The sequence below is a fragment of the Epinephelus lanceolatus genome, chromosome 15 (genome assembly GCF_041903045.1).
Source record: "Epinephelus lanceolatus isolate andai-2023 chromosome 15, ASM4190304v1, whole genome shotgun sequence".
In the NCBI taxonomy this organism is placed as follows: Eukaryota; Metazoa; Chordata; class Actinopteri; order Perciformes; family Serranidae; genus Epinephelus; species Epinephelus lanceolatus.
The window spans coordinates 7,353,478-7,371,231 of record NC_135748.1 but is presented as its reverse complement, the minus strand read 5'-3'; the positions used below and the strand labels follow the sequence as shown (position 1 = coordinate 7,371,231).

At 40.3% G+C, this 17,754-nt stretch overlaps 1 protein-coding gene across 1 annotated transcript in view; it reads left to right on the top strand.

The window, feature by feature from the left end:
* Window positions 1-7,554: 7,554 nt before the first annotated feature.
* Window positions 7,555-17,754, top strand: part of gabra2a (gamma-aminobutyric acid type A receptor subunit alpha2a) — an 85,437-nt gene continuing 75,237 nt past the window's right edge. Inside the window, exons 1-3 of the mRNA XM_033641971.2 lie at window positions 7,555-7,824; window positions 8,103-8,179; window positions 15,180-15,292. Coding sequence (XP_033497862.1) covers window positions 8,112-8,179; window positions 15,180-15,292 — 181 coding nt within the window. The 5' untranslated portion in view covers window positions 7,555-7,824; window positions 8,103-8,111. The remainder of the gene's footprint in view (window positions 7,825-8,102; window positions 8,180-15,179; window positions 15,293-17,754) is intronic.

The following is a 17,754-nucleotide window of genomic DNA, read 5'->3' as shown; positions in this document are numbered from 1 at the left end:
AGGCTGGACAACTGGGCAACGTGGGAAGGTGCCCCACCGCCTTGGCCCCTCAGGACCCTGAAAGCCACAGCTTTACTGTGCGTCAGTTGGTTGTATGTTATGTACACCACTAAAAACATAATTAACCAAGATGGTTGTCTGTTGTTTTTATTTAGCTTTGTCACATTAAATTAAGTTGTGTTTAATCAAATTGCCTTAAACTGAAAACCTGCGACCAGGAAGTACTGGCTGGTTTCAGGGTAACTGTATGCACTGTACCTGATAGGAACAACATCAGTGTTTGCCACTGGGCATTGTAGTTCTGCCATACTGCAAATGGGATCTTTGTATGTGATAATACATGACAAGTATTAAGGAAGATGAGTCTCTTCATACATGTATGCAAAAATAGCAGACGGGGAGACGTCAGATGATGCATTTCCTCAGCTGAGCCCTATTATTTTCTTTATGAGGACACTGCAGGTTATTATGATGCTTATACCACAGCCACACAGCACAAAGTATTTTTTCAATGATTACATGTAGTTTGAGGTAATAATAATAATACACACACACACACACACACACACACACAGCACCGATACACATGCATCATGTATGCAGAAATGTCAGAGTGAGGGGGCTGTGTCACAGGATGGTGCCCTGCAGCCCAGTTGCAAGAAGAAAATGGTGGCACTGTATGTTCCTGCAAACCACAAATTTGTTACACTTGCACGTTTTATCTGTATCATACCAACGTTTCTCAAGTGATGTGATACATAAGCTGACTTTGTCATTGGGAGGAGGAGGGGATGGTGGATGGCATGTCACCTAGGCGACATGCCGACGAGGCTGCACACCAATATTAAGACCAACAAACAAAACTGGCTGTCTTTTAGTGAGTCATTGATGTGTTTCCATGCATTTTAGGCATCCAATGTGGGTGTTTTTAAGAGACCCTTCACTGTGTTTCCTGCTGTTTTTTTTTCTTCTTTTTTCTCAGTGGGGATAGTTTTATTTTTATTTATTGAATTTTTTTTTTAACCATCAACCGTTAATCACAGCGTTGTTGAAACAAAGTTTACCGCTATATAGTAATGTGCAAATGTGATGTATCCGTGCTTTGCAAAAGATACAATAGCAACCTGATTAGGTTGCACCATGAATAGTTGGAGGTTTGGTGCCTTGCTCAAAGGCGCCACGACAGTGCCCTTGTGCACTGAGAACAATGATTATTAATGTTTTCTAACAGTTACCCGCCAGCCATCCAAAATATATCAAAATATAACAAGCTGTATTTGCCACTAGACTCCTTTATAGTGCTACCATCATCCAGTTTCTCTCTCTCACACACAAGAGCGTGTGCCTGCTGTGCCTTTTGTAGTGCTCATGTTCAGGTCACTGTGACTGTGCCTGTGACTAAGCATTTACACTTGATGCCTGGATCCACTCCATGACCCTTTGTGAACGGCTCTGACCTAACAGAGCCAGGAAACGTGCAGTCCAGAGTGCTTACACTCACTGGCAGGAAAATGCATGTGCTGCTACAAGAGGTCACATCTGTCAATTCCCTGGCAGTTCTTTTCGATCGAGATTATTGCCACATATTTTACTTCATACAGGTTTGTGTCTTGAAAGCATGAATCCTTGGGATGTTGATGTGAATTGTTTTTGAACTTAACTCCAGCCATGGGGACCTACAACTCTGTCTTTGCACCAGAAGCAACAGAGCAAAGTTGCCTCAATCATCTTTTCAAACACTGATCCAGAGCAAGATAACTCTAACAAGCGGATTGCAGTGGAATTTGCTGAGCGCTTTCATGCCATCTAGAGGATGAATCCTTTTCCAGTGCCTCTAATACCACACAGAGATCACAATAATATTGTTAATGTTCTAACTGTTCTAACAACAAGTACAAAGTACTAACCTTTACCTAAAATAAAGCTGACTGATTTTAGCACATCCCTTCTCTCCAGTATCAGCTGTTTAGTTGGAAGTGAAGGCAATTGATCTGTGGTCCATCCCTCAACTTTAGTCACAAGCTCTGGGTAATAACTGAAAGATCGCAAGAGAAAGTGGTCAAAAAAAGGGACCTTTGCACATTTGCTGGGCTCACACATTGAGACTAGCCTGGAAATCCAGACCCAAATCTAGAAAGATTTAGGGTCTGGCTATGAGTAATGCAAATGGCCCAACTCAAGGGGCGGCACCAAGCATGCATTTGAAAATATCACTGCGCACAATTGGATAACACTACGACCAATCAGAACAATACATGGGGTGACGTATCCAGAGCTTAGCTACCAGCGGAGCTAACTGGTAGATTAGACTCTTGCCGTATCCGGTCGGCAAAACAGCAAAAACCTCCTTCTTGCAAAGGAAAGATTCGAGCACCGTCTTCTGTTCCTCTTTTAGAGAAAAAGCCAAGTCTAACTCATTCATTGTAGCGGCCAAAGCCGTTTCAGACAGCTGGTGTTCATCCGTAGCCATCTTGCAATGTTTACTGACTGATTCCGGACTTCGTTGTTGCAGCACTGTCGTCATCTGTTTAGCTCGCCTCTGGCCCGCCTATATCAGATACACCGATGTGATTGGTGCAGCTTGGCTCCAACGGCATGGGTAATGAGCATCATTACTGATTGCCAGAGTGACACGCTGAGCAAATTCAAATTGTGCTCTTGTGAGAACTCTGGATTTCCAGGGTACATCGAGACAGGAGTTTAGAAAAATCGAAGAAGCTTAGAGTAGAACCACTGCTCCTTTGAGCCAGTTAGGGTAATTTGAAGGTGGTTTTCCTTGACGCTTACCTCTGAAGGTATCCTAGGCACATTCAACTGGAAGGAGACCACCTGGAAGACTCTGACCTGAATAGGTGGAGTAAAATGGATGAGGGGGTATTGGTTGGTCTGACCATCCGACACCTAGTTCCAGAGCAAGATATGACCGTGTCTGTTGGCTAGATTGACTCAAAATTTGATGTGATAAATGCTCATGCTTTTAGTGACTTCCCTCCATCTACAAGCTAATTTTAATTTTTTACACAAAACAAAAAATCTAGATGTTTCTGGCAGATTTCAATGGAATGTAATGAACACATTTAAACTCCTGTTCTTGCTTCAGACTATGTTGTATGGCGTGCCATCCAACCATCAAGTGTTTCTATTTCTGAATGGCCACAGTCAAAGGTAAAGTTAAGATTCTGTAATCACAGACCATGGCTGCATCCCACTGCCTCCCTGATCTCTCTCTGAGAACTCTGGGTCTCTTGCATGTCTTTGTCATTTCAAAGCCCCAAATTGTACAAATGCAAATATCAAGGAACAAAGACAGTATCTCATTAAAGGCATTAATTGAGTTACACTTGGTTCTGCACATAAAACCTGAGGGAGAGGCTCAAACCCTGTGTACTTACACACCTCAGCACATGTTTGTATATAACCCACATAATCATGAAGGCTGCAATCACCAATAAGTTGAGTTGAGTGAAGAAAGATGTACTGCAAAGAGCAAAAATCCATTTAAAGAGGCAGGTTGGAGTGGCAAATGGGTCAAGCAAACATAGGACTTTTTCCCAGGAGACTGATGTTCTTGTTCTGTATGAAACAAAGTTAACTTTGAATTATTTTAAGTTACACTACATTATACTATTATGTTAAGTATGCAACTTTATGTTAAGTACATAACCAGACGATGCGCAAGCATATTAATTTTCCTAAACCTAACCAACATAAATTTACTTAACCTAACTAGCATTACTTTACGTTAAATATGTAACTCTATGTTCAGTACCTTATATGGTATGATGATGCCCAACCATGATTTATTTCCTATTTATTTATAACCTAACCTAGGGGCACTAATTCATGGGGATTTCATACACACCGTTGTATGAGGATAGGTTGAACAGAAATGGGGGTTTAGACACTGTTAGAAAATCTAACAAGCACTTTGTTGAAAGCATATTGAGGCCCTGAGGGGGTAAATCATTTTTATTTTAATGACCTCTGGTCAAATTTAACGCTTTTGTTCTAACTAGTGATAAGATTGGTAAAATTGTCAGTATGTTGTTAGGCCCAACCAGTTTTTTCACATTACAGATTGCATCTTCTAGGGCCCTCTAACAGAGCTCTAGGTTTGCAGTCTTGCTTATTTGGAGGCTTATGTGATTCTTTGTAAATGAGGCAAAACTTATGACCTGTACTGTATTAAATGTCAAACATACAAGGCTGTTGCCTTGAAGATGGCTGGTTTTCTAAATATCTAAGCACTTGACCTTTTGCTGGTACATTGTTTTGATCTGACAGCTGTGTATTGGTCTTTCCTTGCAGCCACCCTCTGACATACAGTATGTTAGCATCCGATCTCAAAGCATCTACTGACACCAAAGTGCTGCTGGCAGGGCAGGACATTGCAGCACACCCAAATTTTTCCCTGTGTGTTTTTGAACTGTTAGTACTGTTCCTTTCTTGTTTGTGAAGGTTGCTGCCGTCAGGGACTATTACTTGAGACATTTATGACCTTTCAGGTCTTGATGCCTCTACAGTTCATTTCCTGCTGTTTTTCTTCTTGCTCAAGTGTGTTCACAAATTTGTGGAAATAGCAGTTGCTCTATGTTCCTTCTATTTTTGCGAAACATAAAAAAATGTTTTAAGGTTTCATACATGTACATTTTATTCTCAGCATCATTGATGGGTGTGGTCAGATGTGTTCTCTGTCCTTTGTACTTCCCAAACAGGCATTTTCACTAAAAAACCTCAGTACTGGAGTCTGGCTTTGAGGAGCATGGATAAATTTCAATTTCAGTTCAGTTTTTAATAGAATGGTTGTAGTGAAAATGCACGTGTTTAGGAAGCATTGAGCATACGACTGGATAAATTCATCTTGGATCATACTGCATGAGTTGCATGAGAGTTTGTAATCGGATGTTTTGATATAGTTTTGCTCCCAGATCAATCATCCATCCATCCATCCATCCATCCATCCATCCATCCATTTTCTAACCGGCAGAGGCAGGGTACACCCTGGACAGGTCGCCAGAATATCGCAGGGCTGACATGTAGAGACAGACAACCATTCATGCTCACATTCACACCTACGGTCAATTTGGAGTCACCAATTAACCTATCCCCAACCTGCATGTCTTTGGACTGTGGGAGGAAGCTGGAGTACCCTGAGAAAACCCACGCTGACACGGGGAGAACATGCAAACTCCGCACAGAAGGGCTCCCACACCTGTGATCGAACCGAGAACCCTCTTGCTGTGAGGTGACAGTGCCACCACACCACATGCTGCCCCCAGATCAATCAGTAAATCAATATATTAACAATTTTTTGTAGTAGTATGCTAGAAAAACGTTTGTTTTTTTTTTTTCATCACAAATTCAGGATAACATGGCATGACTAATTGGTATAAAAATGGTCAGTATTCTTTTAGGGTTGGGAGACATTTTCTGTAGTAAGCACAATATGCATCTACTGCATTTACTGTATCATTGTGCATATATCCTGAATCAGACCCACATTGGCTACTGTGGTTTCAGGCTGACATACATTTTCAGGGGAAACCTGAAGGTTACAGTTTCAATGTAGCTGAGTTTTGCTGAATGCACGCGGCTGTGGCTGCCCCTGGAGGACCCGATGGTAACTGGCTCTTGACCATGGCTGTCAGATTTGGCTTGAGATGGGTAGGGAATTGGTTCTGGTTGGGTGTTGGAACAGTTTTTGCAGCCCAGTTGCCAGAAAAAAATTGTTGGCATTGTACATTTCTGCAAACCATGGTTACATTTGTACATTATAATTTAGCTGATACATTGAAACGTTTAAACAACTATGTTTTTAAGATGTCATTAGGTTCAGGCCCAAAAAACACTCTATTATGGTTTTAAGTTTTGACTTAAAATACCCGATTTTGTGGACACAGTCCCCGCTGGAGAAACACTGACAAGTCGCTACAAAACACCCACATTTGGTGCCTAAAAAGCAGCTGGAAACACAGCAATACCTCACTAAATCACGACCAGTGTTGTTTGCTGGTCTCGAACAGTGCTCTGTAGTAGGGATGCACGGTATTCGATTTTTATATCTGATATGTGATATCTGATATGCTGATATATAATAACCAATATCAATATATTCACTTTTTTCCCCACCTAATTTTATTGATCATCAAGTCTCTTCTGCAGTGGAATTAACATCATATTATGCATGCATACACTTACTGTGATGGCCCACCAGCAGATGGAGACAATACTTTTCAATGTATGTAATGTTCATTCATTGTGCAAAATAAGAAAAGATGTTGGCCGATTCTGATTTTAAAGCCAGTAGTCATCTGCAGCTTGGAAGGCTAGGTGTCACCAACACGCTCTCATCCCAAGTCATCACATATTGCAGCTTTGTCAGCTGACTTTCACGTCTATGAATTACTCCCTAGATATCCTCTTGTATCTGCTGTTGATTTCAAGAACAACTAACCAATGTGGAAGTTATAAAAAGCACTTGCTTAGGTTTAGGTTTAGAAAAAAACATCAAGGTTTGGCTTTACATTCATACAGGAAGCAAACACCGGGCTCCTGGGTGAAAGTCTGGGGTTTGTTGGTCCCAACCACCACCCCTCCTGCCTACCCTATAGGGACTTTTAAGCTCCTTACATTACGTCATTACTGGCAACTGACACCGTCCTGTGGCGTATTATACTGCCGTGACAGGTGCTGTCCAGTTGTGTTATGAACTGACCTCCTGTTGACCTATTATACTGCTGTATTAGGTGTCATCCTGCCTACTGGCAGCTATCACATCACGTGGCTTTTTGCGTTGGTGTCTGACACCAAATTCACTGATATAGCCGTGGTATTTGATGACTTCAGAATGGCTGGTGTCACGCCATCCATCATCCCCCCCACTTCCTGATGATAAAGTCAGCTCATATAATGTGTCACTTTAGAAACGGTGAGATGAAATGTATGAACCACACAAATGTAATGTATCGTTTGCAGAAACCTAGGATGCCATAATTTTCTTCTTGCAGTGGGGCTGGATTTTGCCGATTAGTTAAGCTTCATCAGGCTGGCAAATGCAGAGTTACATCAGATTTTGAAGTGTGGAGCTAAGGCAGTAGTTGCAAAGCTTTTTCTGTCTTTATAAGCTGAGAAAATGTCTTGCCCCCAACACATAAAATTACTGCATTTATTTTGGTAGGCCTACCTATACTGGCAGGAGCAAAAGCAAGGAAACAAGTCGAATTTTATTGAAACAACGTTATTAAAAACTGTCTGCATGTTTCTTTTCATGAATGTTTCTCATTAGTTTCAGTTGCACGTTCTACTTAAGGCCTTTAAAGGACTTGGCAGGCTCTGGATATTTGTGTAGTCATTAAAGTCCATCTTTTGCCAGGCTTCTTCTCTTCTCTTTGTTTTCATATTTAATTAGCCGAAATTCATTAATTCAAGTGACTATGACACCTACCCGTTAATGTCATTCCACAGGCTTTTTTTATGCAACTTGCACAGTTGATTTTCGTCGAGCGCAGCGGTGCGCACTAATGAATACCACATTACAAGGAAACGAACGCTTCCCTACCGGCAGACCACTCCGCCTCAGTATTTATCCGTCAGTGTGCTGTGCTACAGTAAGACGCTGCTCTTTGTACAGTGTGCTCTCAGGTTAGTCTCTGGGTGAGCTGTGGGGACTCCCTGTCGGAGGAGCTGACGGAATGGACGGACAGTAAACCCACTCATCTCTCTCTCTGCTACTCTCATTTTCCGCCCAAGGCTTGTTCATCTCCACTGTGTTTAGCCACTGACCAATCTCTCTAGGAAACCCCGGGGACACCTGTCGCGTTTCAGGTAGGCAGAATCATTCGATAATGGCACTTAATTGGATGGGTTCTCCAAAAAAGGGAAAAAAAAGCTGTGCAGAAAGCTTAATGTTTAGGCTGTGTTTGGATGGGGAGTTGGGGATTATCTGAACTGATCAGAACCCCAGTGTGAGGAAACAAAGCCGTTGTGATGTCTGTCTTTATCGGTGTGGAGTCCGTTTAATTGCAACAACTGTAAGGTGCTTCCTTTGTGCCGCGCTACCGTGTAATTACGCGCTCTGACAGCGTTTCCCGTCTTGTTTGCAGGCTTCAGCAATGAGAGGACGATGGAGCTCACATTCCATGCCTATATTGGTCTGTTTGATCATACTGTGGCAGACACGGTAAGTTTTATGTCTACGATATAGCCTATGTTTTTATAAATCAACAGAAAAAAAATAAAATAAAAAACACTACCGCGCGGACGGAAGCCTGACCGCGCGCACAGGCAGCGCACACGGCTCTCTGGCTTCCGACCTAAAGGCTGTTTAACGGGCTGTTATGTTAAGCAGCAGTGACGGCTACTACAAGTAGGCAGCTTCCTACCTTATTGAACCGTGTTAACATAAGGATTTATTATAACACGTCCTTTGAGCGCTCAGTTCATTTCCACGCTGAACGCGCAACACAGAACCACGTTGATAAATCTAACAATGTAATAATTATTAGCATATCAGAGAAATATCACGCTTGTATGCAATCCCTTAAGAGTCGTTAGGACGTGTTAGTAAGTTCGGCTCTTTGAAGCATCAATTTATTCATATAAATCTCAACTTTATGAATCCGTCGCGTGCAGCTTGACGGAGGGCAGACCGTTTCCAAAAGTTGAAATCCTAATCGATATTAAATCAAGCATCAAATTAGACCCCTATTAATCTGCATAGTATTAAACAGGGTTTCTAGGAAACCTGGAGGAAGGCTACTATACAAGAACAGAACATGCTGAGACAATGCAAAGTAAAATGATCCAGGTTATCAACCATCAAACGGAACATATGCCCAATGTTCTGTGGAAATTCATTTACCATTTTATTTGTAACCCTCAAAAAGAAAGAACAGGAAATTCACACTGAGACTTGTGTGTTTAAAAAGGCAGCAAGAGACACATATTGTCACAATTCTCTCTCCCAGTGCATTGCAATCCTGATTTTTTTTTAATCATAGATAAGGCAGTACATTACTGTGCTAAATTCTTGTTTTTAAGTATTATTCCCCCATTATAAATGGTTAAAGTATACAATCTATGACAAGCTGCCCTACCAGTGGGTAAAATGTGACTCCATGCGCCCACACTGATTATGAAAATATTCATAATGTAGGCATTAACTAACTAACCAGTCTGGTGCTAACTAACATTATAATTGATCGAGAAACAAAGCTGGAAGTTTGGGGGGAAATGGAGCACAGAGCTCTGCAGCACTTTATAAATGTGCTGTGTTTTATTTCAAAATTGCCAAATACTGCTTACCAACACTGCATTGGTACAGATAATAACAAAGATTATGATAAGCAAACAACATATTACCTCTATAACTACAGGGAAAGTTTATGTTGATTGACTGATTGATTGATTTTTTTTCAATTTTGTATCATACACACACATGTGCCCAACCCTCATGGGTTTGTAAGACACCATTACAATGACATCACAGTGACAATCCAAAGTACATGTTACCTTACTGCTCAGTCCTCAAACAAAATACTCTGCCTTCTGTCAGGCCTGGCAAAGAGATTCAGGCACAAAAAAGATTCCCCTTCTGAAACAAGACTCAAATTTTTCAAGATCATCCGACCAAAAGAATTCAGCATAAATAGAGGTAATTTTACTGAAAAGTACATCCCTTATGTCTTCATATACAAGACAGTAAAACAAGACATGAATCTCATTCTCAGCTTCACCTAAATTACACAACAAACAAATTCCGTCCTCCTCTGAGGTGGCGTTAAACCTTCCTGTTTCTAAGGCTGATATGTACCAAGGTTCCTCAGCGTAACTGTGCACACAGGGATATTTGTCTTTTGTTTAGCTTATACTTCACCTAAAGTTCCACACTGTAGCTATTTTTTATGAGACAATAAGTTTGTAGTTTTGTTTATACCATACCATACCATACCATCTAACAGACCATTTTTCTCTGAACATGCGAAACATTTCACTCTTATAATATCCTGAATATCACAGTCTATTCCAAAGCTGAAGCTTTTGACATTTATGTCTGGTGTTTGGAGGTTCCCGTTCCATATCTCCACTGAAGTAAATTCATGGATACCCAGGAAGGAAGGATCAAATTGCTCTATAATGCACTGTGTTACAACTGTTCTGTTTTTGGAAACCCCAAACACCGGAAGCATAGTCAGACACAGGACATGCACACGAACTGTAGAGTTGTGAAGAAGCATAGAATCCTAGATTGCCACATTGTTGAACTTTGTAAAGTACAGATCCTAGTGCTCTACCTGCAAATTAAGCTAGAACAGTGTGTTGTTACATTGGAACACACAAAAGTCAAGGGAACATACTGCAGACTTACAGCCTGAATGTTACTGTATTGCAAAGTGGGCTTACTCTTACAGCATTGGGTACAACATTATACATAGAGGGGACTTCAGCAACCTGAGGTGATGCAGGTTTACATGGATTGACAGTGTTGTCACACAGGGTGCTGTTTGTTGTTGTTGTAGTTGTGACCATTTGATGGCCAAGGAAGTTGTAGAAGGTGATTGATTGTATGTCCTCTCACTATGTAACAGTCATGAACTGTAACAAACAAAATCATTTAAAGAGGCAACAGATAGGATTCTTTTTTTTTTTTTTTTTTTAGCTTGGTGCCACCTAGCGTCAGTGGTGTTGCTCACACTGTCGCAACGACCAAATTGACTGTGGGGATCAGAGATAATCAATAATATGACTCTAGTAGACTCTCAATATTAAATAAAATGTAGGCTGTAAAGCCACCAGTATACCTCTCTGTTGTGTAGAATGAGAAGGTGTGTGGACACAATACTAAATAAATGAGTAAAGAGACCGAGCAACAATTATCATATTAATCTGAAGAAAAAACAAATAGTAATGCAAATAATTATAGCAGAATGCACAGTACCAGTACAAACAACTCACAGTAAATTATACCAATATGTACAGTATCAGTACAAACAACAGTAGACACAGTGGAATTAAACCAATATGCACATGTAAACAGTCCTGATTCTAGAATAAACGGTACTGTATGGAAACGATGCGGCCGGTTGGAGCTCAAATTGAATGGGAAACAAAGTTCAGTGTTCATTTAGCTGGGCGTAACTTAGCTGGACGATGTCCGTCGATAGCTGCCTCCGTGAGAAGAGAACAGAAGGAAGGGAGGGGGGTATCACTGTCCGAGGGCCAAGCCAGTACAATGAAGTCCTCTCTCGGCTAGCTAACATTTAGCCGTGTTACTTACTGATCAATTAGAAAGAAAGCTAGCTGGACATTGGTTTTGAAGCCTCTTTGGTCACGGAGCTCCCTCCATCTCTTGAACACCTGACTGAGGTTTACTCTTGTTTTTCCTCTTCTTTTATCACTCTCCTTTTTGCTCTTCTTTGCCTCCTCAGACAGAGGAGCTCATTTTCTTTTGGGAGGCCGTTTTTCACTTATCTCGAAACTTTGTCCGTCTGCCATTGTGCTCGTGACTCAACTATCTCATGCCCCGGCCAGTTCCTCATAAGGACCAGCTCCAGTCCCTGACTGGCTGACCAATTTCACAATACATGATGTGTTTCCTGCCGCAAAGCAGATTTTTTCCGCGAAATTTCGGCACCGGTGGCAGAAGCTTATTACAAAGCCACTCAGTAGCCTATGTAAACGCTGATAGTCTGATTTTAGGGATGCACCGATCCACATTTTTTCACTTCTGATCCGATCCCGATACCTGAATTTGGATATCTGCCGATACCAATACTATTCCAATACCAGAGCTCTGTTTGCATTAATATTATTATTATCATTATTGTTGATTTTATATGAGGCTGTAATAAACTCCTCTCTACAGGCAAGTATGATATGTACATATGTATGCATGTATGTCCCAAAAGGCAACTTGAGGTAAGTATAAGGTCAGAAAAGCAGGAAATCCTGTTCACAGGAAAAATCCCATCCTGAAAACAAATATGCAACTGTAAGGGTTTCAAATTGATTGTCAATATTTATTAAATTCCAAGACAGTGTTTAACTACTAGTGCAATATACACTATTAAAAAACAAAAAGTACCTGTCATATTAATCTGAACAGCACAGATACAAATCAAGTAGACACTACTACCACGGTACGATACCAGTGAAAGTATCACGGTTCTGAGTAGTATCAGGATACCACAGCAAAAATGAGGCAGATGTGCCTTTTGTCATTTATAAAAAGATAAATCACTTTTCTATAATACATCAATGATATTTCAATGGAATAAATTACTTATTGACTTATTCATACTTCAAAAACAGCATCAATAAGTGATTAACATAGGGGAACAAAATAAAATACATAAATAAAATAAGAATCAACCAGCCACCCTCCTCCCCTGACAAGTAAAGAACAGTCTCTTCATAAGTAAAGAACAGTCTCTTCATAAGTAAAGAACAGTCCCTTCATAAGTAAAGAACAGTCCCTTCATAAGTAATGAACAGTCCCTAAAGTGCAGTGAGGTTTGTGAACCGTTCCCTGCCACACAGAGAGAAATGTGAACGGCTCGTTTCTCCTCTGACACGCCACATACCTGTGTGCCGCCACAGTTCGGCTGTTCAGGTACTTTTGGGCAATCATGACCAAGAAGAGGACATTATTGGACCTGGAGTCGGACTTCAGAGCTGTTGCCAGTAAGCCGTTCTTGCGCCGCGCAGCACTATGAGCCTCCGCCGTATTTGACAGGAATACATTCCCGTCTGTGTCTGTGACCCCCGTTCAACCCACAACCGACAGGATTTGCCTTTAGTTTCTGCTGCTGGTTGAAATCTGTACTCGCACAGCGTGCTGAATGATTTATTTTGTGCGCACAAAACTATTTTTAGTCGCAAATGCGAGTAAAATGCTCGCACGTAGAGCTCTGTGGAAAACAAATCACTGTAGCATATATAAACAAATCGAACCTACAAGTAAAAATAAATTAATAATAACTTTCACTGCTTAAATATACTCAGTAGCTCAGTTCACACCTGAAATGTCACTGGATACAAACCACTGCAGCAGCATATTGAGTGCCAGGTGGACAGCGCGCGCCGTTATTGGATGCCGCATGGACACTCATGCTCTTGCGATTGGACTTTGATCTTATCCCACAGTAGTGGTACCTGAGGTACCTAGTAATACAGTACTCCAACATTATGGTATCATATGTACTGTCATGTTTTAGTACCTCGGTCAGTGCAACACTACTATGTAGCAATCATCATATCATTCCAGCAGACAACGTGAAAGCACAGACGCGGCTCGTGGATCGGAAATTTCCGCAGGTGGATCGGAAATTTCCGATCCGTGAATTATGTTGGTATCGGAACCCGATACCGATACTGGATCGGATTGGCCCCATCCCTATCTGATTTTACTGTGACCACTACCCTGTGCAACCCACATTATTTTCATAATGATATATTTAGGAAAAGATGCTATCTGTTGCCTCTTTAAAATGATTTTGATACAAAGTATGATATGACGAGCTATGGCTCACAAGCTAATTTTAAAGTCAGCATGGGTGGATGTCATCATACTAACATGTCTCCCCGCTTCCCTCACTTGTTTCCTTTCCTCGCATTTTAGACCTGCCCACAGGAGTTGGGAGTGTAGGAGACAAATAAGACATTGCAAAGACATGCAGGATGTGACTACAGAAATAGTTCCAGCATATATGTACCTTTTCGTAAAAGCACAAACTAATGTAATTTTTACGTTAAAGTTGAGAGGAAATGAAAAATGCCTTTTTAATCCTTTTAGATCATATCCCTGGCCATATCGTGCACCTATTTAACAATATATGCCAAAAAATACAAAAAATCTCTTTCTTCATATTCTCATGTCAAAATCCAATCATGTTTTCTTCCTGTTAAAAAATCATGTGTCAGTAAGATAGTAAACCAGTACCAACCAATGATATCACAACATCCATCCATCAAACTGTCTGCAACTTTTAGCCGGACAGAGCTAAGACTAAATCAGCTAGCTAGCAACAGCCTGGTACGCCGTGGTTACAACCTGCTCGATTTATTCATTCTCTGCTGTTGCGGGCTGCATTTCAGGGATTTCTCTTTAAAAAGCAGACTTTTTACAGTTGGTAATTGTTAATCTTCACCACTCGCAGACAGCTCAGCTGTCTCTTGCACCACACTGGCCTCTGGAGGCACTTGATGTGCACTATATGCAAAAAGTCTTTCGTGCAGCCTCTCCAGTATGAGGTCAATAGAAAGCTGATGGTATTGAAAATTATACTCTCTGGGTTTTTTAAATACCCTGGTATACCGTAATACCATGGTACCCCCAAGCCTAATGGGAAGCCTTCTTTTCAATGATCAAATCAAATTCCTCCCAAACTTATATATTGCCTGCCTATCCTGTTTGCAGTACATCACAATATTGAAGCCTGATACTCTCTAAATGCTGTTTCATCTGGACTTCAAACAAACATGAAAAAGTTTATTAATCAGTGAGAGTCAGAGGTGTAGATAGGTGTGTTTTTTTTAACTTAAGTGCAAGTGTCCCCTTGCTTCCAGACCTTACCAATAGTAAGCTCAACCAATCACGTCCTGACTCACACATTTGCTAAAATGTAGAACTATTTGTTTAATAAGAAACAAGGTCACACTCTGGAGTCTGGAGTGATCTCTTCAAATGCTTCTACGGTTTTCAATTTGTCCAGCTTCCGATAGAATTGACTTCTCAAAAATATTCTGTATTTAAAGTGATTTAAAATGTAACAGATTTTACACATCCTTATCGGACATTCATATAAGACACTAAACAAATTTAAAACAGCCCTCACATGAATGTGTCTTGCTTACAGTACAAACCATAAATACATTCAGTTAATTAAAGGTTAATTAACATGCATGATTCAGCCTTGTGCTGTAGGGTTTAGGGTCAGAGAGTATTTTGCATAACATTTAAAATGTGTATCATCGTTTGACATACTAGAAATCCAGTGCCACAGCATATTTTCTAGGTTTAGTATGAAATAATCTGGGATAAAATGGATTTGATATTGTAGGTGGAGATTACCAAGATATGTCATCACCCACCACAGTTCTTAGTAGTACTTAACTGAAGCATATTTCTGTAGCTGGTGTCGAGTTCTGAGTCCATAATCAGACATTTGTCTTTTATTTAGGTCACAAGCAGATTCCAATTCAACACGTAACTTCAAAGACATCACCACCTTCACCAAGATCCTGGACAGTCTGCTGGATGGATATGACAACAGATTGAGACCTGGCCTGGGAGGTAAGACAAGGAAGATCTTTCACATACTTGTGCATGTGCACCAGTAAATAGGTTCAACAGTGAGTTAATATTGCACTGTCATAAAGCTCAGGGGGACTGGAGCAGATTCCAAAATAAATGGTCAAAATTGAAGCAGCAGAGAATTCTGACATTTATTATGAATCAGACCACTAAAACATTGCATCCTACATTTCTCATAATGCTGTTGACTCTTCCTGTAACATATTCTCATACAACAGTTCATATGAACTTAGTCTCGCCACCAGATAATCAGAGATCTCCGCCTTCTGATAGTTTGGGGACACTCCTTTCTAAAGTGTGTTTAACACACCGGAGAAAACGGCCGGCAACAAAGCAACGCCTCTTGCATATTTGAAAAGGACACGCCCTCCTGGAAATGTGCACTCTCCCTTTTCTTGTCCGCAAGGAAACAAACACACAGAGAGAGCTTGAAAATGGATGCCGAGAGATTTAACTCCGTTTTATCAAACATGTGCTCAGTCCACAAGACTGTGGAAATGAAGGACTTACAGCGACTTTGTTTAAAACTTTTAACGCAGTGGGACTATGTTTACGAGCACAAGAGTTTAGTGAGCCACCGAAGGACCGCCCTGCGGATTTACTATTAGTTCTGCAACATAGGGAGTTTTTTTAAACTCTGAAATTGTATCCGCCCATCTAAACACAAAATCAGGGAGAAAGACATCAGTCTTTAGTTAAGCAAAGCATCTAAAGACTGACTTGTGAGTCTAATATGAATTAGTGCCCCACTAATGATGTTATGTAGTTAATATAAAGTTACATACCTAATATAAATTTACTTTGTTTAGTCAAATGAAGTTACTTTTGTTAGGTTTAAGAAAAGAAACATGGTTGGTTGTCTTTACATTTGGGCAAGTATGTTTATAGTATGTAGGAAAGGTTAAGGCAAGTACATTTTTTGGATATGTTATGGTGAGTAAATTTACATAGGTCAGATTCAGGCAAGTAAAGTTACTTACGATAGGTTTACACAAATAAATGTACAAGGTTTAGCTTTAGGCAAATACAATAACCTGGGATAGACTTAGGCAAGTAAATGTATGTATATTAGATTCAGGCAAGTAAATCTACATAGGTTTGGGCAAATAAGTAGTGGTCAGTAATTGCAAGAAGTACTGCTTACAAACTGGTCTTCTGGGGAAAAGTTCTGTGTTGTTTGACCCATCCATCACCCCAAATGGTCTTTTTACATTGACTTTTGGTCTTTATAATACCTTCTTTATTTTCTACTCCTGTCAGCGCATTGGTCAAGTGATTATGTGGGCTATACACAAATTACGGGATAATAGTTACGTGGGTTATATATGAATTGCTGGCTCATGGTTACGTGGGTTATATACACATTCTAGTGCATTACTTTTTGAATGTATACGTATGAACAGTGTATGAGAACAACCTGCTTCCTACCTGGTAAATACCTTCATCTTGTCATACCTGCAGTTGTGTGTTAGACAGTCTGTTATGAATTTGACCAGGACATGTTGTCTTGAGTTAGAAATGAAAGATTAATGACAAAATTAAAAAGTAAAGTGGAAGCTTGTGTGCTCAGAGACAGTGGGTGGATCTTTGGGCATGCATACATACTAGTACTCACTGTGGTCTAGACGGAGTCAGTAGACGTAATTGATGCAATTAATGTTTTTTTCATCATTGATTAATGTACTGTCTATTTACGCAGTCAGCTGATCAGCTGATCAGTTTTATATCAGGTTTATAAAATGTTATAAATAAATAAATTGTAAAATATAAAATTGTAAAAAGAAATAAAATATCTCACAGCGCCAAAGGTGATATCTTCATGTCTAGTTTGTCCAACCAATGGTCCAAAGCCAGAGATACTTACTTTAAAAAACAGAAAAAAGAATTCAATGGTTACAATTGCAAGCCTGAACCAAAAAATTGCTTGAAAAATGACTGACAAAAACATATTCCAAAACAGTGTTGATAGACTGCATCTACTTTTGTTTCAGGTTTACTTGAGTGCAATGTCACTTCAAATACCATGAATTCTCAGTTAAAAGGCAAAACATTGAGTATGCTTGTATTATGATATCAATAATACAGTGGTGTCAGTGGTGTAGTGGTAGTTGGTGGGATAGGTGTACTACTGGGTAGATGGGTAGGTTACCAAGGAGGAAGTGAGTATACTCCTTTATATTTCAGTGTTTTTTTGGCTGACAGTTGGGTATACTGTAAAATTCCAGAAAGAAGTGGGTATACCCCATATACCTACACTTTCCCTCTGCTGCACCACTGAATAGTGAGGTCATTCCATAATCACCACTGTGCTGCTCTCTTTTCAACTACTGTTTTCACTCATTTTCAGTCATGTCAGTGTTGTCTTTTTTTTTGTTTAATTGCTGTTAAGCTCTCAGTGAAACAAAATAAATTTGGCAGATGTTTCTGATTAAAAGCCTTCA